Source organism: Primulina tabacum, chromosome 3, assembly GCF_025594145.1.
Source record: "Primulina tabacum isolate GXHZ01 chromosome 3, ASM2559414v2, whole genome shotgun sequence".
In the NCBI taxonomy this organism is placed as follows: domain Eukaryota; kingdom Viridiplantae; phylum Streptophyta; class Magnoliopsida; order Lamiales; family Gesneriaceae; genus Primulina; species Primulina tabacum.
In genome coordinates, this window is record NC_134552.1 from 50,266,807 (window position 1) to 50,291,694 (window position 24,888).

At 38.3% G+C, this 24,888-nt stretch overlaps 3 protein-coding genes across 3 annotated transcripts; 1 reads left to right on the forward strand and 2 right to left on the reverse strand.

Moving 5' to 3' along the window:
* Window positions 1–5,492: 5,492 nt before the first annotated feature.
* LOC142538769 (uncharacterized) lies at window positions 5,493–6,617 on the reverse strand. The gene has a single exon (XM_075644070.1). It carries the CDS (start codon window positions 6,615–6,617, stop codon window positions 5,493–5,495), a length of 1,125 nt encoding a protein of 374 aa, XP_075500185.1.
* Window positions 6,618–12,246: 5,629 nt separating this feature from the next.
* LOC142538771 (uncharacterized) lies at window positions 12,247–12,678 on the reverse strand. The gene has a single exon (XM_075644071.1). It carries the CDS (start codon window positions 12,676–12,678, stop codon window positions 12,247–12,249), a length of 432 nt encoding a protein of 143 aa, XP_075500186.1.
* A 6,161-nt stretch (window positions 12,679–18,839) lies between these two features.
* On the forward strand, window positions 18,840–20,300 carry LOC142541170 (F-box protein PP2-B10-like). The gene is made up of 3 exons (XM_075647812.1): window positions 18,840–19,193; window positions 19,445–19,563; window positions 19,640–20,300. The coding sequence occupies exons 1-3, from the start codon at window positions 18,906–18,908 to the stop codon at window positions 20,136–20,138; spliced, it is 906 nt and encodes a 301-aa protein (XP_075503927.1). The 5' UTR covers window positions 18,840–18,905; the 3' UTR covers window positions 20,139–20,300.
* The last annotated feature ends 4,588 nt before the right edge of the window (window positions 20,301–24,888 follow it).

Here is a 24,888-nt window from a genome sequence, read left to right on the forward strand (position 1 = left end):
ACGCGTCTTCACACAAACAAAGGGCCCTATAAATAGAGCTCCCCCTTTCATTCTAAAATCATCCATTCTTCGAGTTTTCTCTCATCCTATAGCATTTGAGTGCTTAGTCATGTACGAGGTCGAGTGATTTCCTGGTCCTCCGGCAGGTTCCCAAAGTTATACACGAGTATCTTGTGTTTTTTTGTTAATTTTTAATAAAAAGAAAGTATTCTTTTTTTTTCGAATTTGGTAAAAGAGTTTTTTATATATTCTAGATTCTCAAAGCGACGAGAATGGAGCGACAGAAGTTTTGAGAATTCAAGAGAAGGTCACGGCGAGACGAGCCGTTTATCATTACGATAGGTGTCTATAATATTTGTGAGGTGTTTGTTCTCCTGTATTAAGAGTGTTCTCTTTGGAAATACAGTGGGTGAGTTTTACACCAGAAAATATTATAGTGGAATTCTTTTCATTTTGCCCGTGGTTTCTACCCTAATAATTTTTAGGCGTTTTCCACATAAATTTTGGTGTCCAGTTTATTCTTTATTTTCGGGTTTTATTATCTCAAATTTCGCACGTGGGACCAACATAAAGAACTTCTATCCATTGTTCTTTGTGAATGAGCCGTCGTATTCTACCTACTCTCATTATGTCAGTTTTATTTCTGGGTACCGTACATACGAACCTCTTTCCATCTTGGAGATGGACCTTAAAGTGCATTGATTTTTTTAAAACTCATCATGCCTTAAAATGATTCAAAATTGATTCTTTTTTAAGGTGAATGTGGTTATACTTGTTTAAATATTTCTCATTAACTTTTTTGGGGGAGCATCATGTTACTATTTTGATAGTCGATTTTATTTTATAGACGTCTCAATTCAGTGGTGTGAAATCCATTATGAGTTACTCTTTCATGTTCGGGTCATCATCAAAACAAAGGCTGGTGTTAGCATTGGGTGCCTGATTATTAAGTGTTTGGACAAATTTTAAAAGTGTTGAGTGCTGAAAACAAATTTTTTTGTCACAGATGTTAAGACAACATTAAAAAATGAAGTTCCTCACATTAAAGCATTGACATTGAACTGGGTTACCTAGTGTATTGAAACAAGTAACAGGGCTGCTATTCTTAAAGTGCACAAGGAATATGTTCCAATCTGAATGGAGGTTAGTAAATAGCACCACAACTTGACTGCCACACATGCTTCCTACTCTGTTTTAAATTGTGTTCCATTATTGCTTCTTTCTTGAACAATTTGAAATTGAGTTGTGTCGCACGTTGTTTGCCTAAATAGAGTATGGTCAACTGTACATATATATGCATTTTCGGCTCATGAACTTGATTTTTGACATCCATGAAGCTACGTATACATAATATGAAGGAAGGTGATGGAAGAGGACAATCAAAAGTTTCAAAGCCTGCAGAACCTGGAGATGTAGAGGTAATTAATGGAAATGTAGATCTTTTGTAATGCTGGCCAGTATATATGATATTACAATTTCATTTATCTGACTGGAGACTCTCTTGATTTACAGAAACAAATTAAGTTCCCTTATACAGTCGGATACAATATCTCAGTTGAAGAGTGCTGTTTGGAAAGAGCGACTTGAAGGTCTACATTTTTGCATGACTTTTTTGACATTTCTATTTACAAATTTAATCAATATAAGTTTGCAGGAATTTCTTCTATAGTTATGTCATTAGCTTTGTTACTTAATGTTGAAAGTTTCTAGCCAAACATTTTGCCAATTTTCTTTCGATGGTTTCCCATTTGAATTTATAGTGCCCTTTTCTTTTCTGAAAGACTTTGTTGTCGTGTTTCGATCAATTTACATCGCCAAAAGAAGTTCTCTAAATGACAAGTTTTTACCTCTGATGAGATCCGGGTAAAATGAACGAGCCGAGCCGGATGCTCCACCGAATCTACTATCAAGATGTTGGAAAAAATAAGAGCAAGACGTCTGGATTAAAATCTTGCTTCCCGGAATAGGTGTGAAGATCTGCAACCAAGAAAGTAACCACGTGAATGGGCGGCGGAGGGGTATCCGGCGTGACCACTCCGATGCTTTAGTCAGTGAATAACTCGAGCAAGAGACCAATGTAACCAAGTGATGATTGTGAGATTGGTGTAGAAGGCGAGTAGTAAATGCACAATAAATGAGTTTATTCAATATTTGAATAGAGAATAAATGCAAAGAGTGAACCTGATATTTATAGTAGGAGATATAATGATGACCTCGTTCCTTGTCTTGAGCATTAATTATAGTAGGGCGGCTAATTATACCTTATTATTCTGACATGTCAAATCTCATACTAGTCACATCCAGCCTACTTCATTTTGTCAACCACTTGCACTGGTGTCAGAGATAGGTCGGCCGCACGTACCCTGCTTTGTCGGCAAAATTAAATGTGGCACGTTTATCGGAGTGTCCTGGGTAAAGCGCCTCTCGGGCATTTTCATGAAAGCCCGGGAATCCCATATCTCGGGTAGTTTAAGTCCGGGTGTTCCAATGGCCCAGCGTTTCGACTGGCCTCTCTGCTTATTCTGAAGTCACACTCCCAACGTCCCAGGCAGATTGAGATCCAGATTTCTACTCAGATTTTCGTCTTATTGTTCCGGGAATAATTTATACTCCTGACCCGGGCCCTACCCATGGCCCGGCTTCATGGCCCGGGACATCCCGGATTCTATCCCTGACCCGGGACATCCCGGGGTATCATCACTCCCTCCTTAAATAGTCGAGCTAGAGTCATACTCGCTGTCCCGATTAGTCTTGTGTGCCCGGTCAGGAAAAATAATTTGTCGTTTAGTCTTTCCGAGATGATAGGGATGATGTCACCCTATCATTGCTGACGTGAGCCCTAGCATTAAAATCTTGTCAGAGACTCTTCGTTTCCCGAGAAAAATCATTGCATCAGGACTTTTTCGTATACCGAGAAAAATCATTACGACGCCTCGATTTCCGCGCTAATATTTTCAAATATCCCGCGCAATTTCCTATGTGGATCTCGTACGTTCATTAGTTTCGTGATCAACGATGGGGATTGACTCCTCCACTTATATATAGTAGATCACCGGTTTTTCCAAAATCATTCACAAATTCAAATTGGTGGCCAAACTCTTGCAATTTTTCTTCTCAAGCTCTCCGCCGTGCAAGTTCCAACTCCGGTGATCTCCGCTTCCCTCTCTCCACCACCGCCTTTACTCCGTAAGTGCCTTTCTTTCTTTTTATCCCCTCTTTTTTTTTTCACCGTGTCCAATTCTACATCTTCCACCTCTGGTAAAAATGTCAGGAGACGGTCGGAGGATCTCTCCCCGACCCCTTCTGAAACCTATGTCCATATTCCCATAGGTATCCCCATCCCTTCATCCCGACTCCTTCCACAAACACAACCCAAAGCATCTTCCTCCCGACCTACTGGCCCCCAGGGTAAGGGGAAGGATAAAACTATGGGGCCATTGTGGTTTTCTACAGTGACCTCCACCCCAATGCCTTTAGAATCATGGCTGCTACCTTCATTCTTTTCCGTATGAAAAATATCACAATTAACTCTATCATCTTTTATTTTTTTTACTCTTGCCGATTCAATGATGGGGTCTTTTATTTCATGGCCCGGATGCATTACCGGTTTTTGACAGACATTCCTTCTTCCTTGAAGGGGTGGAAAACGAAATTTTTCTTTTTAAAAATCCCAACTCCCTTGACCTGTGCGTCAGTCTTCTTATCTTCCATGCCCGAGCAACCGAAACTTCCCCAGGACTTCAAGCTTCTCCCCCCTATTACCTATGCTCGGGATGCCTTGGAAAATCAGTCCTTTTTGTCATCTGTTTTGATTGGGAGGGGACAATCTGGTTCACTACGGGATAGGGCCCCGCCCTCAGGATCCTGTGGACAAGATTATAGACGAATTCAGCCAGACCAGTCCACAAACTGGTAAATCACTTCCCTCTTAACTTTAGAATTTGTCCCTTCTATTTTGCTTTTCTGAATTTGTTTTGTTTTTGTTTTTTGTTTTTTTTTGCAGCCGGGGAAGACATGATCAAAGCAGGCCTCTTGGAAGCGGCTGTCCAGAAGAAGGCCGAACAGAAAAAAGCCCGGGCAGAGAAGAGGGCTCGGGAAGCTCAAGAAGCAGAAGAACGCCGAGCCCGGGCAGAGGCAGAAGCCCGGGAAATTGAGTAACATCGGGTCCGGGTAGAGGTTGAGGCCCTAGAAGAGGCGATTTCTACCTAGAGAGGAGACCACCTCTCTGGTTACTGAAGAGGATCCTATACCTCTAAATCACCGAAAGAGGAAGGCTGTACAGGAGCCTGTCCGGGAGACCATTGCTGTGGAGGAGGAACCTGTGATAACCACCCGCGCCCATCCCCTTCCCGGCTCGTCTACTTGTCTTTTTCATCAGGGTGGGGTGCCTTCAAATTTGCCAAACCTCTTTGGTGACGATGTAAGCACGGACCTGACCAAAATGGTGCGGGGTTTGCTTCGTCCCGAGGAGGTGGATCATCTTAAGGGCCTCCACCCCAATCAAAAACTTTACGAGGGTGTTTCCCAGTCTTTCTCGGTAAGTTTCATTATCGTCTTGCTATGCCTTGTTTTTTATTATTACTATTAGTCTGACCCCTCCTCTGACTTGCGGGTCCTCGGGCCAGAGTACAGGTCCCTGGACTGAGGAGATAACCGAGGGTCCCTGGGCTAGGGTACGGGCCCCTGGACATAGTAGATAACCGAGGTACGGGTCCCCGGACCAGGGTACATGTCCCTGGACTTAGTAGACACTTCTTTGAACATTTTATTTATTCGATGTATAAGCAACAGATACAAAAGCTTTTAAACATAATATTTCTTCAAACGAAATGCATTCCAGGGTCTTTTAAGGGTGTGTCCCTGAGAATCTTCTAGATAATAAGCGCCCCTAAGCTAACTCTCTGAATTACTTTGAAGGGTCCTTCCCATCGCGCTTCTAATTTCCCCACATCACCCACTGGCTTCATTTTTTTCATGACCAAGTCTCCAACCTGGAAATCTCGTGATCGGACATGCTTGTTATAGTATTTCATTACCCGGCTACGATAAGCTTCCATTTGAATGGCCGCCCGGTCTCTTTTTTCTTCAACCAACTCAAGCTCAATGGCCTGGGTCTGATCATTGTTGCTTGGATAAAATTCTATCCGAGTAGAAGATTATCCAATCTCCACAGGTAAGACTGCTTCTGAACCATAAACCAAGCTGTATGGAGTTTCCCGAGTAGTTGTTCATGGTGTAGTTCGATATGCCCACAATATAATTGGTAATTCTTCCACCCAGTCCTTTCCTTTTTGGTGGAGTCGGGCCTTTAACGCTTGTACAATGATTCTATTGGTCACTTCAGTTTGGCCATTGGCTTGGGGGTAGGCCACTGAGGTGAAGGATTGAATGATTTTCATTTCTTGACACAAAGTGTGATCTTCTTTCCCTGAAATTGCCTTCCATTGTCTGAAATCATTTTCTGGGGATGCCAAATCTGCAAACAATATTTTTCAGAGAAATCTCATGACCTCTTCCTCAGTAATTTTAGCCAGGGGTTCAGCCTCCACCCATTTGGAGAAATAATCCACAACCACAAGAAGGAATTTTTTCTGTGCCTGGGCTATTGGGAATGGGCCCACTATATCCATTCCCCATTGATCAAAGGGACAAGATGCTGAGATGGGCTGCATGCCAGCAACAGAGCGATGATGAAAATTAGAATGGTGTTGGCAACCCTTGCATTTCTGAACAAGTTGGACAGCATCTTGGTTCATCCGGGGCCACCAAAATCCGGCTAATATAGCTTTTCGAGACAGGACAGTTCCACCGAGATGTTCACCACAGCACCCTTCATGTATTTCTCGGAGGACATATTCTACTTCATCTTCTGATAAGCATTTGAGCAAAGGGCCCTGATATGATCGCCTGTACAAAACATCATTCAAAAGGACAAACCTGGGTGCTTGTTTTTTGATTTTCCAAGCTTGAGTTTTATCATCCGGGAGCTTGGCATGGACCATATACTCAATTAGAGGAGTCATCCATGAGCTTTCCCGAGTCGGTGGTGCTCCCTCATCAACAGAAAGTACTGATCGGGTAAAACACATGACTTCCCGGGTGCTTGTGTCCAACATAGAGGCAGCCAATTTGGCTAAGGTATCAGCCTCCTCGTTCTCTTCTCTAGGAATCTGTTCAATGCTCCAGTCGGTTAGAGATGCTGCCCGGGCCGTGATGGGCCCTAGATACTTGAGCATTTTTTCATTCTTGGCTTCATAATTCCCTTTTATTTGCTGGGTGACTAGTTGAGAATCAGAATAAATAATGACTCGGGAAGCACCGACCTCCCAGGCAGCTTGCAACCCTGCCAGAACAGCTTCATACTCAGCCTCGTTGTTGGTGACCCTGGAATTGATTCTTAGAGCCAACTTGATTCTCTCTCCTGATGGAGCAAATAAGACAACCCCAACTCCACACCCTGACAAATTTGATGCCCCATCGACGAAGACTCTCCACACTTCCTCCTCTTCTTGTTGAATCATTTCTATCAGGAAATTTGTTAAGACCTGAGCTTTTATAGCAACTCGAGGTTTATATTCAATGTCATATTCCCCGAGCTCTATTGTCCATTTGACCATTCTTCCCTAGACTTCAGCATGTGTCATGATTCTCCCGAGTGGAGAATTGGTGAGAACCACAATTGGATGTGAGAGGAAATAAGGCCTCAACTTTCGGGCAGTCATCACCAGGGCCAGGGCTATTTTTTCTACCTCACTGTATTTCAATTCTGCTCCTCGAAGGGCATGACTGACATAATACACTGGTTTTTGGTCGGTTTCTTCTTCCCTGATAAGTACGCAGCTAACGGCGTGCTCAGTAGCAGATAAATAAATCCACAGTTTTTCCCCGGGCTCTGGTTTCACCAAAACATGCAACTCGGCCAAATGCTTCTTCAAGTCTTGGAAAGCTTGCTCGCATTTTTCATCCCAGCCAAATTTTTGTGTTTTTCTCAAAACTTAAAAAAATGGATAACTTCGATGAGCAGACCAGGAGATGAAATGGGACAGGGCCGCAATCCTCTCAGTTAGTTTTTGTACATCTCGGACAGACCGAGGGGAAGGCATATCAAGTATTGCTTTGATCTTTTCGGGGTTTACTTCAATTTCCAGATCAGTTACCAAGAAACCCAAGAATTTTCCACTTCTGACCTTAAACACACATTTTGCCGGGTTGAGCTTTATTCCATATCGTTTCAAAGTAGTGAAGGTCTCGGCCAGATCATCAATGAAGCAGGAGACTTCCCTGGTCTTGATCAGGATATCATCCACATACACTTCAACGTTCCTGCCTATCTGCTTCTGAAAAACGTGATTAATCAAGCATTGATATGTGGCCCCGGCATTCTTCAATCCAAAGGGCATAACTACGTAGCAGAAAGTGCCCCCCGGAAGTGATAAAACTGACTTTATCTTGATCTTCATGAGCTAAAGGGATTTGGTCGTACCCTTGGTAAGCATCCAAAAATCTTAATAACTCGCACCCGGACGTTGAGTCCACCAGTTGATCAATCCGGGGGAGTGGATAACAGTCCTTGGGGTAGGCTTTATTCAGGTCCCGGAAATCTACATACATCCTCCATTTTCCAGTAGCTTTTGGAACAAGAACCACATTCGAGAGCCAAGTGGGGAATTGAACCTCCCGAATGTGGCCGGCTCGTAGCAGCTCTCCCACTTGCTCATCAATGACTTTATCTTTTTCTGGGCCAAAATGCCTCTTTTTCTGCTTCACGGGCCGGGATCTTGGGAGGATATTTAATTTATGCTTAGCCACCTGTGGCGAGATCCCGGATAGTTCCTGTTGAGACCAGGAGAAATCATTAATGTTAGCTTTTAAACAGTTCAAGAGTCTTACCCGAATGGAAACTTCAAGATCCCAGGCCACCCGGATATGCTTTGTGGCTCAATCTCCAACGCTTCTTGCTTTTCTTCTGCAACAAATTGTATTTCCCTTTCCTCAGCCGCCTCCCCCATTCGATCCACTACCTTATCCTTTTCTTCTCTCCTGCCCTTCTTCTGATCCACTCGGACAGTCTCCCCATAACACTTCCGAGAAGAGGGCTGGTCTCCCTTGACTTCCCCGACTTGCCCTCGCACTGGAAATTTAATCTTTTGATGATAATTGCAGGCCACGGCTCTCATCTCATTTATAGCCGGCCTTCCAAGGATGATGTTGTACGAGGATGTGGCATCCACCACCGTAAAGATTGTCATGACAGTCTTCCTCAAATCCCCAGTTCCCAGGGTCAATGCTCAGGGTATACGGCATGACCAGCAAAGCCAAACAGAGCAGTCTCAACCTCCTCTAATTGATACTCGTGCAAGTCCATCTGAACCAATGTTTCCTTGAAGATGACATTGACAGAGCTGCCATTGTCGACGAATACTGTCAACACATCGTAATTAGCCACTTGGGCTTGAATAACCAGAGCATCGTTATGGGGTAGACTAACTCCCCTGAGGTCTTCTGGGCCGAAGCTTATAACTGGCTCATTCCTCCCCCTCCCATCAACTTCTAAGCACTCCCTCCTGCTTCTTGCTTTTCGAGCCCGGTTGGAATCACCATTTGTAGATACTCCAGAAATCATTTTTATTAATCTTCGGCTCGGGGAAGGGTCCTTCCTTTCGGTTTGTCTGCTTTTTTCTTCCCGGGAACTTCCCTCCTCCCTCCTACTTCCACTCGGGATATCTGCTGATTTGCGGGGAGTATTAGGTCCGGGACGTCGAGACAACCAAGGTGGTTGTCTAGACCTATCTCGGGGGGGATGAGCTTCTGGCACAGGGCGTCTACCAGACTCCTTCCTTAGTGTCCGGCACTCATTGGTATTGTGAGAAAATTCTTTGTGAAGGGTGCAGAACCCTTTCTTTTCTGATCTTGATGGTGGTGCTGCTGGATTTGGGCGAGGAATCATATCCGAGCTACATTCTTGGACTTTCCGATCCCGAGCAATTCTCAAAGAAACGTGAGAGATGCCCTGGACCACTTTTCTTGTAAGCTCTCTCCTCGGGTCTGACAACCCGGTCTCCTCTGGCTCTCTTCAAGGCTTCCCTCTTTTGGTTTTGCGTTTCTTCCATGTTGATGTATTTCTCTGCCCGGGACAAGAGATCTTCGAAGTTCCCAGGCAATTTTTTGGTCAGAAATCGAAATAAATCGCCCTCCCACAATCCTTGCATAAAAGCTGTAACTTTTGTCTCTGGAGCACATGCAGAGACCTCCAAAGCTACTCGATTAAATCGCTTGATGTAGGCTCTTAGAGTTTCATCTTGGCCCTGTCTTACTTCAAACAAACTGAAGGCAGTCTTCTTGTATTTCTTGCTGCTACTGAACTGATGCAAAAATATTTTTTGAAAGTCTTCAAAAGAATGAATGCTCTGAGGTGCTAGCCCTTCGAACCATCTCTGGGCCGAGCCGACCAGGGTAGTCAGGAATACTTTACATTTGATTTGATCTCCATAGCAATGTAACATAGCCATGTTTTCAAATCGAGCCAGATGTTCTTCGGGGTCAGAACTCCCATCATAATCTTTGATTTTGACTGACTTGAAGTGCCCAGGAAGTGGCTCCCGGACAATGGTATCGGAGAATGGACAACCCTTGGCAATTTGAGCATTGCTTTTAGAACCAACTTGTCCCTCCAATACTCTCACCTTCTTCCTCAACTCTTCTAACTCCTCTGCCACAGTAGGGGATTTAGAACCTGCACTTGACTCCCTCTCTTCCTCCCCTCTCTCTTCCTCCCGCGGCTGCTCACGCTCCTGCTTGGGGTGGCTGGAATGATGATTAGGGGTCTTCTTCGCCAGGGCTGTCTTAACAGCATAAGTTACAATCTTAGTCAACTCCTCGGGTGTTAAATGGATGGTCGGCAGGGGACCATTGGGTGGCTGAGCACCTATATCAGAGAGACGAGTGTTGTTCTCTTCCTGAATCTGGAATGGGTCTTGGTTTTTTCTCCTAGTAGGAGCCATATCAACGCCTTATAACTCAAAATTTTTCACAGACGATGCCAATGATGAGATCCGGGTGAAATGAACGAGTCGGACCGGATGCTCCACCGAATCTACTAGCAAGATGTTGGGAAAAATAAAAGCAAGATGTCTGGATTAAAAGCTTGCTTCTCATAATGGGTGTGAAGATCTGCAACCAAGAAAGTAACCACGTGAATGCGCGCTGGAGGGGTATCCGGCGTGACCACTCTGATGCTTAAGTCAGTGAATAACTTGAGCAAGAGACCAATGTAACCAAGTGATGGTTGTGAGATTGGTGTAGAAGGTGAGTAGTAAATGCACAATAAATGAGTGTATTCAATATATGAATAGAGAGTAAATGCAAAGAGTGAACCTGATATTTATAGTAGGAGATGTAATGAAGACCTCGTTCCTTGTGTTAGTATTAATTATAGTACGGCGGCTGATTATATCATATTATTCTGACATGTCAAATCTCATACTGGTCACATCCAGCCTACTTGATTTTGTCAAGCACTTGCACTGGTGTCAGAGATAGGTCGGCCGCACATACCCTACTTTGTCAACGTAATTAAATGTGGCACGTTTATCGGAGTGGCCTGGATAAAGCGCCTCTCGGGCATTTTCATGAAAGCCCGGGCATCCCATATCTCGGGTAGTTTAAGTCCGGGTGTTCCAATGGCCCGGCCTTTTCGACTGGCCTCTCTGCTTATTCTGAAGTCACACTCCCAACGTCTCGGGAAGATTGAGATCCGGATTTCTACTCAGATTGTCGTCTCATTGGTCCGGGAATAATTTATACTCCTGACCCGGGCCCTACCCATGGCCCGGCTTCATGGCCCGGGACATCCCGGATTCTATCCCTGACCCGGGACATCCCGGGGTATCAACCTCCTTTTCAATTTTGTGGCAACTTCTTGAATCATCGACATTTTTAAATCATATTTATGTAAATTAGTTGTTTGACATTGAGTTTTGAAAGATTGTTTTATTACAAGTTATTTATATGGTAATTTGTACTGCTAGGTTATTCATTTTTTGACTAAATGTTTAAGATAACTTTGGTTCCTCTGAGGAATGATCCTACCATTAACAATACTATAAACATACTAATTTTTAATGATTATTTTCCTATGGTTTATTGTTTGGGTTATATTCTATGTTGGGATATTCTTTTATGAAAAAGTAATTCTATTTTTCAAAATCTATATTTTAATTGCGTAGCTGATGTGTTTGTTGATTTGACTTTAATTTGTAAGGTCCAAAATACGATAATGTAACCTAACTGGATGTGAATCTAGGGAAAATGAAGAATGTCAAATTAAAGGGTTTTAATTACATGAATTAAATATAGGGTACATGCTTACATGTTTAAAATGTGCATTTCGACACGAATGTGTGAAACTATGTTTTAAAAACCTATTTGAGACGCGATCGAGGAGCGGAGACCGAGGGCTGAAAAAGAGAAAATATTTTTATTAAATAATTATTTTAATTATTTAAATTATGGTATATGCTATATGGCCTTTTCGAAAGTGAGGTGTTTTGAGATGTTTTATACGACGAGTCGTATTTTTTAACGATATTTGATTTTCGATGAAAATATGAACTTTTTAAGAACTCGGCTAATATTTTCACAACATTTTCTGAACAAAATATTTTAAAAATTACTTAATGGACCTATTATACTAGGTTAATGGGCATAAGCTTACACCACTTGTTTTAATTAAAATTAAAAGGCCCCAAACCCTTCCCCCACTCCTCACAACTCACGCCCACCCCTCTCTAAACACTAGGGCTCTCTCATCATCACACACCACACATATCACGCGAAAACTTGGAAGGAAAATCACGTGGAGTTGAGGAAAAATCAGCCTAAGGTTTTCTCCGTCGACATTCTTTACATCGCCAAACGTTTTCCAGCGTATATAGCACAAGTTTTTTATTCGTCTTTATGGACATACATGCATATAACTCATGTTTTGATGGTATAAAACTCATGTATATGGTGCATAAAGGGGCTGCCATCCTAGGACAATACAAAGCGACGAATTTCAGAGGGTTTAGGAGACTAGGTAAGGCTGCACAAGGGTTGGACCGTAGGCAAGCCAAGAAGGAACGAAAACTAGCATGTTGGTGCATTAGGGTTTCGGCTAGGGGTAAAGCAAGCGTGCGGCTTGACCAGGGCTTGACCAGCGCTCGAGCTGGACTTGGTTAGGTGTGAGGAAGAGTCCATGAGCATCTTCTAGGTGAAAAGCTTCAGAACTAACTTTCGAATTATTTTGAAGGGACCTTCCCAGCGAGCTTCTAATTTACCCACATCCCTAGCTGGGTTCACTTTCTTCGTAACCAAATGCCCGACCTGAAAATCTCGTATCCGGACACGTTTATTATATGACTTCATGACCCGACCTCGATAAGCCCCCATCCGAATCATCGCTTGTTCTCTCTTATCTTCTACCAAATCTAATTTCATTGCTATGGTTTGATCATTGTTATCTAGGTCAGATTCTACCCGGGGATAATATTGCCCAATTTCTACGTGTAATATTTTCTCAGAACCATAAACAAGATTAAAAGGAGTTTCTTGAGTTGTCATTCGTGGTGTAGTCCTGTATGCCCAGAGAACACTAGGTAGCTCCTCTACCCAGTCTTTGCTCAGGAATGATGCTGACATCCTTCGCATGCTCGAACCACTTGAGAAGAGTCTAGGCTTATGTTGGGCCACCAGAATCCAGGTGACATTGCTTTTTGAGCCAACGTCGTTCCCCCGAGATGCTCCCCACAACATCCCTCATGTATTTCCCGGAGGACATACTCTACTTCTTCTTTGACTAAACATTTTGACAAAGGCCCTTGGTATGATCTACTGTACAAAATATTATTCAAAAGTACGAACCTGGGTGCTTGTTTTCTGATCTTCCGAGCTTGAGCTTGGGTTTGGTCTTTAGGTAATTTATCATGAGTTATGAATCGATCAGAGGCGTCATCCATGAATTTTCCTGGGCTGGTAGCACATTTTCATCGATATAGAAAACTAGCCGTGTGAAATGTAATACCTCCCGAGTGCTGACATATGACAAGGAGGCAGCCATCTTTGCTAGGGTGTCTGCTTCACCATTCTCGTCTCGAGGCATATGTTCAATGCTCCAATCAACTGGGGAGGTTGCCTGGGTTATAATGAGTTTCAAGTATCTGAGCATCTTTTCATCCTTGGTTTCATAGACTCCTTTTATTTGTTGGGTGACCAACTGCGAGTCAGAGTAAAGAATGGCTCGGGAGGCTCCGATCTCCCGGGCAGCTCGTATGCCAGCGAGGACAGACTCTTATTCTGCTTCATTGTTAGTGTCCCGGGAATCGATTCTCAGGGCCAACTTAATTTTTTCTCCTGAGGGTGCTATCAACACCACCCCGACTCCGGATCCAGCCAGACTTGTTGCTCCATTTACGAACACTCTCCATACTTCTTCTTTGCTCATCTGAATCATTTCTAAAAGAAAATCCGACAGGGCTTGTGTTTTAATGGCAATCTGAGGCCTGTATTTAATATTGTACTCCCCTAGCTCCATTGTCCACTTTACCATCCTTCCCGAGACCTCAAGGTGAGTCACGATCCTCCCCAGAGGGCTGTTGGTGAAAACAACGATCAAGTCCTTTTGAAGCATGTGGTAATTAAAAAACACATAAATTTTTTAAAAAATAATATATATATATTATATATAATTATAATTAGGATTTTCTTTTATAATTTTTATATATTTTCTGATTTATTATTAATTTTTTTGGTTTTTTTTACAATTTATAATATTTTTTAATTTAAATTTGTTTTTAAATCTCAGACAATTTTAAACACTCCAAACCATAGAAATAATCATAATTTTGTGCATTCAATACCTGAAAATTAAGGTGGTGGAGTGACAATAGTAACATGAAGTGAGTTAGGGAAGAAAATCATTCAAAAATAGAAATCTTCCTCTATTTTTTTTTTTTAAAAAAATACTTACCGATACTATTTTACCTAGAAGATCATTTGTGTTGGAGGTGTGACAAAATCATCTACCAAAATCGGAAAAAAATTTGAAAATCGAGAAAGATTAGGAACACCACACCTAGAAAACTTTCATCTTCATGTTGAATGTTCATGGTTTTATTTCAGATAAAATTTATACTATTTCATTCTCAAATACTGCATCATGTTGAAATGTCACTTTGTGTTGATCATATTGTACTGCATGTTTGTCGTTGCAAGAAAGTTATTGATTCCGATTATTCTTGAACTATTGTAAATAAACGAATGATTATAAATTGGAGCCCTAGACAATAGTCATTGTACCGAAAATTGATTCCACTGAACAATGTGCTTTAGCCTAGAAATGTGAGTCCAATTAACATGTTATCAACCTGGGTGTATCGTGCATCTGAACAACATATCTTCGATCCGAAAATGTAAGTTCATCATGGATCGAAAATGATCGATTATACGGAATCTTCTGAGAATGTATGGGGAAAAATGCTACGTCGAGTGTTGGTAGGAGCCACTTTTTTAGCCCATAATATTCATTCTGGAATTTACTACAATTATTGCATTCTTATTGATTTCACTTTGAATTGTAACATTTTGTTGTTTTCTTCTCATGATACATCATATTGAATTTTTACATTGTTATGTCATAGTTCAACTAGTTATAATAAGTAAGCCAAATTTTTGTCTTCACTAAATCTTAAAAGACTTAACATAACATCTATTATTTTTTTATTATTGTTAATGTCAGATATATATCGAAGTACCTGAACCTGAACCAGATGAATTAGAAAAATGAGAAGTGTTATAAAAGGATTTTGTGTGCTATCTTATCAAGTCTGGAATATATACTTTGTTATATCTAAGTTAGAGGATGTCTCATGTTTAATATGTAGGTTTGTAATCAAATAAAATAGTACAAACATTTCTGCTGATGATAATAATAATATTGATGATATTAGGCTCACAATCTCTTCCTATTTTAAATCTGGGTGCGCCATTATTCATTGGAAATAGGAGCTAGCTATTTCCTGTCTATTTTACACAAAGCTAAAAAAAAAAAAACAGTGCTGGGAAATGGCTACCCGGGTAGCAGACTAGTCTTCATCAAGAGTGTACTTTGCTCCCTTCCTCTATATTTGTTCCATTTCTTGCAACCTCCGGACATCATCCTCCATCGCCAAGGCCGATACTAGCAATTTTTGGGCCCGAATCTAACTTTTTAAAAAATTCTCTCATCGTGCGTTCATATTTTAGTTCCATAACAACTTTTTCGAATTAAATCAATATATTAAAATTAATATAAAAAATAAACGAATAAAAAGATCAAATATGCCCAAAATGATAACTAAAAAAAATCACCTTATAGAGCATATTTATACATTTCGCCGAACAGATTGTAGACAACAGATGGAATTGTCGGATACTATAGCAATACTACTGGTCTAGTGCTATGATACAAAATTTTAGTGCTCGATGAAGCAAAACAATCTTGTACGAGAAAATAAAAAGGGAAAACCAACTGCCAAAAATAGTCAGATATGGTAAAGAATATAGCGGAAGATTCGTGATTATCTAGAAAGATCGAGAAACTTAATGATTTAGATTTTCTAGGGAATTCACTATTAATCAAATAACACCAAATGAATCTCGATTCTAGGCACGGCTGTGCCGCTTGCTGGCGACAAGACGCAGTAGCGAACGTTTTTTTCAATAGGTTCTATGTAGTCAAATATTTCATACGAACTTGTAGTGTTTGCGCATGAGGATTGCGCAAGTTAAAAAATAGAGTCAAAAATATTTTATCCACTAATTAAACATTGAGTAGGCAGAGCAATTTTTTTTCTTTTATGCGGGTAAAGACTTGATAAATATTAGTTACTCTGCATACGCGATGTGTGTGTACAGTATTTTTTATCATTATCGATGGACTTAAGTGACATTTGACAAATTATGGAGAGACTAAATTGATATTTAAATTGTTGAAATAAAAAAATAAAAAAAAAGTAGGTGTTGAAATTTAAAAACAAAAAACAAAAAACAAAAATGTAATATTATTATCATATAAGAGTAAATTTGGAAGAAAAAATTGGTGTACTTCTTAGGTGGTTACTATCATGTCCTCAATTTTAATAAAATAGAATAGATACATGAAATGTTAAATTGAAATTAACAAAAAGAATGATTGTTATTTTTGTAATATAAATATGGAGATACCAACCTACCAAAAGTAATTATTATAATATTCATATTTTTAATCATATAATTGTAAGAAATATTGAATATTGGAATGTGTGGAATAAAGTCTGAGGAAGACAATGACTTTGTTATGAAAAAACCCAAAATAATATATTTATATTGGAAAAACATATACTAATATATAATAAAATTTTCAAAAAATTATAGGCCCTATAAAATAAATGGGCTTGAGTCAATGGTTTCTCATGCCTCTACACAGGGACGCCCTGTCCATCGCCTGGAAATGGTTTGCGCAAGATTTTTTGTGTGGGTCTTCCAATAAAATTTGTTACCCAATTTGATATTACTGAGAATTTCTTAAAATCTTATATTAAACAAAAGGAAAAGGAAAAGATTTAAAGTTATGTATACATGTATATGGAAACGCACACACATCAAATGGGAAGCATCTTCTATATTTTTGCGATGGTGGAACATACATGAATCTTTTATCTTCTCCCTTTATCAAAACTTTTAACCATAAAAGTTGAACTTTTCGTTTATGCCCTATATATACCATTTTTTTTGTAAAATTTCAAACTAATGATATTGAATATATACATATACATCACATTTATGCCCTTATTTATATATACATATACATCACATTTTTCTCATCTATGTTTTTCTTGGACATGTAGATAGGGGTGGAAGAAATACCGAATTTTTGATATACCGAGATTATGGATTTTTTGGTATACTGAAGATTTCGATATTGTAAAAATATGAAATTTGAAAATTTCGGTACATACCTAAATACCGAAACAATATATATAAATTTAAAATATATAATTTTTTAAACAATAAATTTATAAAATTTTAAAAATACAAAGTTTTTTCAGTATAAAACTGTATATACCGACATTGTACTGAAATCTCGATATACCTTACAATTTCAGTATAAACGGTATACTCGTTATATCAAAAGTTCGGTACGATATCGGTATAAAACTTTCTTATACGGTAATTTTAGGTACGGTATATAATATATAATTTTCGGCACGATATACCATCTATATATAATATATATATATATAAGTATATATAAAAAGGGAAATTTAACCATTATATGTATACACACATATGAGTGTTGTGGTATTATCTATAAAAATAGAAATAAAAATAAAGAAAATAAAGGATAATATGATATTCGTTGAACTTTTTCTAAAGCTCAACCTTCACCCTTAAGCTTACTTGAACAGTTCCAAGAACACCATGTTAAGTAACGCCACACCAAATTTGTTGATTGATTAGTGGGATTCACACTTCGCAACATCACTAAGTTATCTATAAAATTTCTATTTTAAATAAAATAAATTATTTATATAATTTAAAAATTATTTATTTGAAAGAGATTAATTATAACAATTTTCACCTTTAATATTGACCTCGATTAATTACTTCCATATTGCTTGAAACTTTTGTTCACTGGGAAAAGAAAAAAAATAAAGCCCTCTTAAAGTTCTTTTAGCTCTTTTAAAATAATTGTTGTTTTTTTGTTGCTCATCGACTCATATTGATGTGTAAAATGGGCTATTGTATTTTATAAACATACTTTGGTATTTCCGCTTATTGTTGAATTCCCCAAAACATGTGAATTCTGTTCTGTCAAATCATATCGACCAAATTTATATGTGAAATAAATTGCTACAATTTTTGTTCATAAAATCAAGGCAAAAACTTGTGTGAGACGGTCTCACAAGTCATGTTTTGTGAAACAGATCTTTTATTTGGTTCTTCCACGAAATTTTTTTACTTTTTATGCTAAGAGTATTACTTTTTATTGTGAATATCGGTAGGATTGACATATCTCACATATAAAGCTTCACGAGATTGTCTCACAATAGACATGCTCTAAAATTAAATGTATTAACTTACTTTCCATCGACATCCTTATCATATAATTTTATTCCCCAAAATATATTTAGTGTAATACTTTGATCACTAATGACAAAAACTTGTGTGAAACGGTTTCACGGGTCGTATTTTGTTATATGAATCTCTTATTTGGGTCATCCATTAAAAATTATTGTTTTTTATGCTAAAAATATTAATTTTTATTGTGAATATCGGTAGGATCGATCTGTCTTACAAATAAAAATCGTGAAACCGTTTAACAAGAAACATACTTTTGTTTTAACAAACGGTAGGCCGTAACCATAAAATTTAAAAAAAATGTATATGACGAATTATAATGATATAATTTAATATAAGTAGAATATTGTTTTTAAAATGTCATTCTAATTCGAGTCCATCGATTCATGGTTTTTGGTCCAATCATTGAATTACAAAATATCCAACTGAAAATTAGTAGATGTATTGTAATACGATATCACGAACATATCAATTATGGTCATATTTATAATAATAAATAATATTTTTTTAGTATACAAAATAATATTTTTTCATGATAAGATATTTGTCTTAGATAATTGACTTATGACACCGTTTCATCAAAATTATTGTGATTAAAATTTGAGTGAGGTGTTATTAATTAAAATAATGAAATTATTAAGTGTCACAAAACGAGAGAGAGACCGACTTCCCTATCCCCTATATATCCACATATGCATCCAAACGCATTCTCATTATTGGCACCCCGTGTATCTTTATCATTGACATTTTGTGTTTTCAACAAATTGAAAATGGCGGTGGAGAGTTGTATTATCGGTGGCCTGCCGGAAGATTGCATAGCCAACGCCTTATCTCTCACCACCCCTAAGGATGCTTGCCGCTTGTCTACGGTCGCCTCTACTTTCAGAGCCGCCGCCCAGTCCGACGCCGTTTGGGAGCGCTTCCTGCCTTCCGACTACCGCGACATCATTTCCCGCTCGATCGACGACTCCGATTCGTTGCTTCACAAATTCCAGTCCAGAAAGGATCTTTATCTTCATCTATCCGATCATCCCATCCTCATAGACTCTGGCCTCAAGGTAATTTTATTATATCTTTCCTATCGTTTCTTCGGATAAAGCGAAGATGTTGGTTTTTAACGATGACATATTTCATAAACTTTGATTAATTTTTTTTCTCCGATTCACATATTTTAAGATCATGTCGTTTTTGTAGCGATTTATTCTCAATTTAGTGGTTGATTATATGTTTGGCCATCATGAATTCTATTCATAAATCAAAATAAATCCTATTGTTTTTAAATGGATGTTGTTGTACTCATGGCATACAGAGCTTTAAGTTGGAGAAATGGAGTGGAAAGAAATGCTATATGCTGGCTGCAAGAGACCTCGACATCGTGTGGGGCGATACATCTCAATATTGGCAGTGGATACCTCATCCCGAGTCCAGGTAATAGTATCCTCCCGCACCAATTTCAACTAATATATATATGCTCATGGTGATTCTAAGTCCCTCACTGGTTCAGGTTCTCGGAAGTGGCAGAACTTCTGGACGTTTGCTGGTTCGAAATTCATGGCTATATAAACACCAAAATGTTGTCTTCCCACACAATCTATGCAGCTTACCTTGTGTTCACGAATAAATCCAGAATGTATGGATTTGATTATCACCCGGTGGAAGCTTGTGTTGGAATCAAAGGACATGAAATGATCAAACGTACAGTTTGTTTGGACCCAGAGGGAGCACAAAGGAGAAGGTATCAGGTTGTACCAAGACGGCGGCCTGGATCACTGTTCAATCGCTTATGGCACGTACAAAGGCAACAGGATGATGTAGCAATGGAGGGCAGTACAGAGTTGTTGAGGAGCAGAGAGGATGGTTGGATGGAAGTTGAATTGGGAGAATATCTTGTGGAGGGAGGAGAGGATGATTTAGAGATGAGTGTGATGGAGGTGAAGGGAGGTAATTGGAAGAGTGGTCTCATTGTCCAAGGGATTGAGATTAGGCCTAAGAGATGTATCTAAAATGACCATTTCGTTTCTATCTGTTTGAAGTTTACTTTGGGTAATTCTCTTTTATCTGTTCTATATCCGTTCTCGTTTGGACTTTATGTTGAAGATACCAAAGATCTAGTCTCCACCAGCTGTATTATATCTATTGATCAATTTATTGGGATTGATTACATAGATACTTCGTGTCTTTTTTTACAGAGAACAAAAGACTTTCTTCTTATATTAACGCCCCCTCCGCCCTTGCATTCATAGTTATTGTTTGAAAAGCTTCACCAATGCTGACCAAGAAGATATAAATCTCCACTTGACTTGACATACCAGACTCTGTCCCCATGAGTGAAGTGTTGTTAATATAATAAAAAAAAATGTTTGCTAGTGTAACTTATATCAGCAGATAAAACAAGATTCAGCTTTTTATCTATAATATATCTATAAATGTGAAATTCACAAGTGTTCTTTTCTCCTTTTTAAATTTTCAACTTTTACGAACTTTTTTTTTTGGGTATTTCAAGAGTTTTTAAGAGTTGAATGATAATTAATTGATGTCATTTTTTTCTGTTTTTAATTACAAAATATCATAATTGTTAATAATTAAACCATAATTAGTAAAATTATGGATTTTCACAAATGTTCTCCTATTTTTTTTTACTTTTTTTTAAGCTTCTATGACCTTTATTGGTATTTCTGGAGCTTTTTTAATGTTGAATGACAATTAATTGATGTTTTTTTTTCTATGTTTTCAGTTATGAGATACCATAATTATTAATAATTAATATCATTATCAATAATTACTTATTTCATTGAACTCTTATGTTGCTTTTCATCTTTGACTATTTCCTTGTAGAGGCGGATATAATATCATTTAAATTGAAAAATCGAAAATTCAAATAATAAAAAATTGAAAACCGAACCAACCCTAATCAAGTTCTTATTTTGGTTTTATAACCTTAAATCGAAATTATTCTTGTCTGGTTATGGTTTTATGTAACCCAAAACTGAATTGATCGTTTAAATCGTACTTTAAGTCGGTGCTTTAAAAATCTATAGGCAATAGGTGTGTTGGGTTTAGAAACTCTAACAATCTTGATTTTGATGATAACAAAACTTGTTATTTTGTTTCTAACATATTTACTCAAGTGTGAAGTCTTAATTCGATATGGAAGCTGAAACTCGAATTTATCAAAACTGAAAAGCTGGCAAGTTTCGGTATTTTTATGATATCTCACAACTCGATAATCCAAATGACCAGCTACGAAGATGACTAAATAGAAAACTCAATTTAAGACAAATCGTATTTCACGTCAGTTGGGCTAAATCGAATGTTATCTAGGCCAAACTTATAGTTGAAATATCAAACCGATTGCACGAAAACAGCAAACCAACTACAATGTATTGAATCTTACGTATTTCGAAACTATACCTAACCTCGTCACCTGATGATCCTTAATGAAATCAGAAATGTCCACTACTCGTTTTTCTTAAAAGTACTAGAAATATATTTGTTTTACACTAGATCTCGGCCGAATATATACACATATACTTAAAATATTTTTGACGCCATTTTAAAAATAAACCAACCAACTATATTTGAAAATTCAAAGGAAAGAGTTTAAAAATCAAAATCGTCAAATGTTTGTCAACCCTCACAATACTCCAAAATAAAGCTAACTCTAATAACCTCTCAAAAACCACTCAAAAGCATAATAAAAGTTGTAAAATCTTTAACATAAACTTAAAATCATAACTGCGGAAAAACTAACGCCGATCCTCGGTTATGTGCACCTTCAGTCCTGTAAGGTCAACCATCAGGACTCTTAACAATATCAACATCATGCTCACCTGCATCGATCACAACTAATGAGTATTGACTCAGCAAAACATAACCATAATATCAAGTAATACGTATACAATCACATGCAATCGTGAAAATACTTTTACTTAAAATAACATTTCATAAATATGCATAGACTTAAACATTTTTCATATCATCATATACATATTCATTTTCATCATATACATATGTTTTTCTTTCGTTGAATTCAGATCGTTAATTGTGACTTTCGTATTAGCTGAAGGTCGATGGATCCATCTACGTATTACCATAGTAGTGGGCCGCGGGGACATCAGCGACACTCTCACCGGTCAACTGAGAGCCTTGGCCTTACATATCATGGTATCATCATAATCGTATTGTATTAGTCACAATTACTTCACTTCCTTCAACATTTCATATTTTCATCACTTTATAAAAATTAAACATTCATAAATCATTTTTCTTTTAAACCAAGCATGCAACATATATTTTAGCATTAACGTTATATCATAAAATTCCATAAAAATTTAAAATAAACAATTTAACATGTAGTACAGCATCCGGGCCACTGCCATTATGTTTTCTATTCTTCAGGTGTAAAATGATCGTTTTACCTCTAGACGTAAATTTCTCGATTTTGACTTTGCCTTGCTTTTTTTTTACTCTAGAGCATCCCAAATAATTAATTAAGCTTAAATTAAATTTATCATATTTTTATTTAGCTTAAATTCGAGGCTTTCTAATAATTTCCTAATTATTAATTCGTTGAGCGTTTTAACTCCGATTTAATTCAAAACTTTAATATAAATTTCCCAAATTTCAAACATAGACTTTTTATATTTAAATTACCCCCGTGAACCATGGTTCGACCCCCGTGAACCACGTTCGAACCCCGTAGCCATAGAAAACCCTAGAATTGAACCCTATCATTACCCATCGATCCACCTCTCGTTTTCCTCGGACCGAGCCCAAGCCACCCCGAGCCAGCCCTCGCCCAGCCCCTCTAGAAACCCTCTTGGACCCACTGGACCAACCCTAATTCGCAGCAGCCCTCTGAACGAAGGACCCGAGCCGCGCGAACCTAGTAGAAATTCCTAGGACTCTTCGAAACCCAGCTAGGCCCTTACCCTCGAGCCACCACGAGCCCAGTCCCTCGTGAACCATCTGAGGACCCTATCATACGTAGCCTGAACCACTGGCCCCAGCCGCGGCCTCCTTGCACGTTGCTGTTGTAACGTCTACTCATTTAGAAGTCCGGAATTTTTTATTTTATTTTATAAAAGCTCGCATTTTCGAAATAACATTTAAACGTTTCGCATGCATGCGCTCTACAGAAAATATAACATTTAAAAATGATCTTAAATATTTGACAGTAAAATTAGTGCAGTTTAAAATAACCAAACTCATCCACAATCATATGTAAACATAAACAAATAAAAATTTAAAAATCATCAACGTATGAAAATGTTCATATGCTCTCAAAACTCGTAAATCATAATGTGAAAAACATGCGGTCCTCGGAGTTCGGCACCTCCAGTCCCCTCATCATAAATCTCACCTGCATCACACACGTCTAGTGAGTATAAAGACTCAACATAATTGTACAAGGAATAACAAGTACAAATAAATGGTACACAGCAGTGGAAAATATCATACTCAACATATCTTACATGAACTTAAAAGCATAACATAAACGTGCCGTGTAAAATCATAACGTGTCAAAGCATGTCTCACATCATATACGTATATATTTCCATATAATTGAATTCAGTTCATTATTTGTGACTTTCGTATCAACTCTATTCGATGGATCCATCTACGTGAAACTACGGTACTAGACGGCGGGGACAACAGCGACAACATTAGCCGTCAAATGAGCCTTGGCCTCAGGTCATCATATCTCATGTCATCATATACATATACATCGTCAGTCACAATCAATTCTCATCCTTCAAAAAACATAATCATATTCACCACTTAATAAAAACATGCAAGTACATAACTTTTTCCTTAAAACCAAGCATGCACTGTATTTATCATAATTTCATAAAAAAATCATAAACATGCGTACCTTGGTAACAGTAGTTGGTCGTAGCCAGTTATTAACAGCTTCAATCTTGCTTGGATCCACAGATATGCCTTCTTTTGAGATGATATGGCCCAAGAATGCTACTTGTTCAAGCCAAAATTCACATTTATTCCATTTGACGTATAAATGTTTATCCTTCAAAGTTTGCAAGACTAGTTTCAGATGTTCTCGATGCTACTCTACAGTTCGTGAGTAGATGAGAATATAATCTATAAATACAATCACGAACTTGTCTAAAAATGGCTTGAAAATTTTGTTAATCTAATCCATAAAAGCAGGTGGTGCATTCTTTAGTCCAAATGGCATTACAAAAAATTCATAATGCTCATACCTGGTTCGGAAAGCAGTCTTTGAGATAGATTTTTTTTTTTTGAAAAATAGGAACTGACCCTCCTTGGAGTAATAAAACTATTTCAATTACAATGCTCGTTGAGAAAGAATCGTAATAAATGCAAAGAATAGGCATCTTTTACCCAATAGCGAAGAATTTGATTTTAGTTCATGATAACCTGATCGTAAATCAAACTTCGAAAAGATAGCAGCTCCTTATAATTGATCAAACAAATAATCAATTATGGGGAGTGGATATCTATTTTTGGTTGTCACTTTATTCAACTCCCTATAATCAATACATAGACGAAGGGTACGGTAGTCTTTCTTCTTCGCAAATAAAACAGGTGCACCCCACGGTGAAAAGCTCGGTCTAATAAACCTTTTATCAAGTAATTCTTGTAACTGTTATTTCAATTCTTTCATTTCTGTAGGAGCTAATCGATAAGTAGTTTTTGAGATCGGATGAGTTCCTGCCACAACATCAATCACAAATTTGTTCTCTCTATCTGGGGGTAAGCCTTTTATAT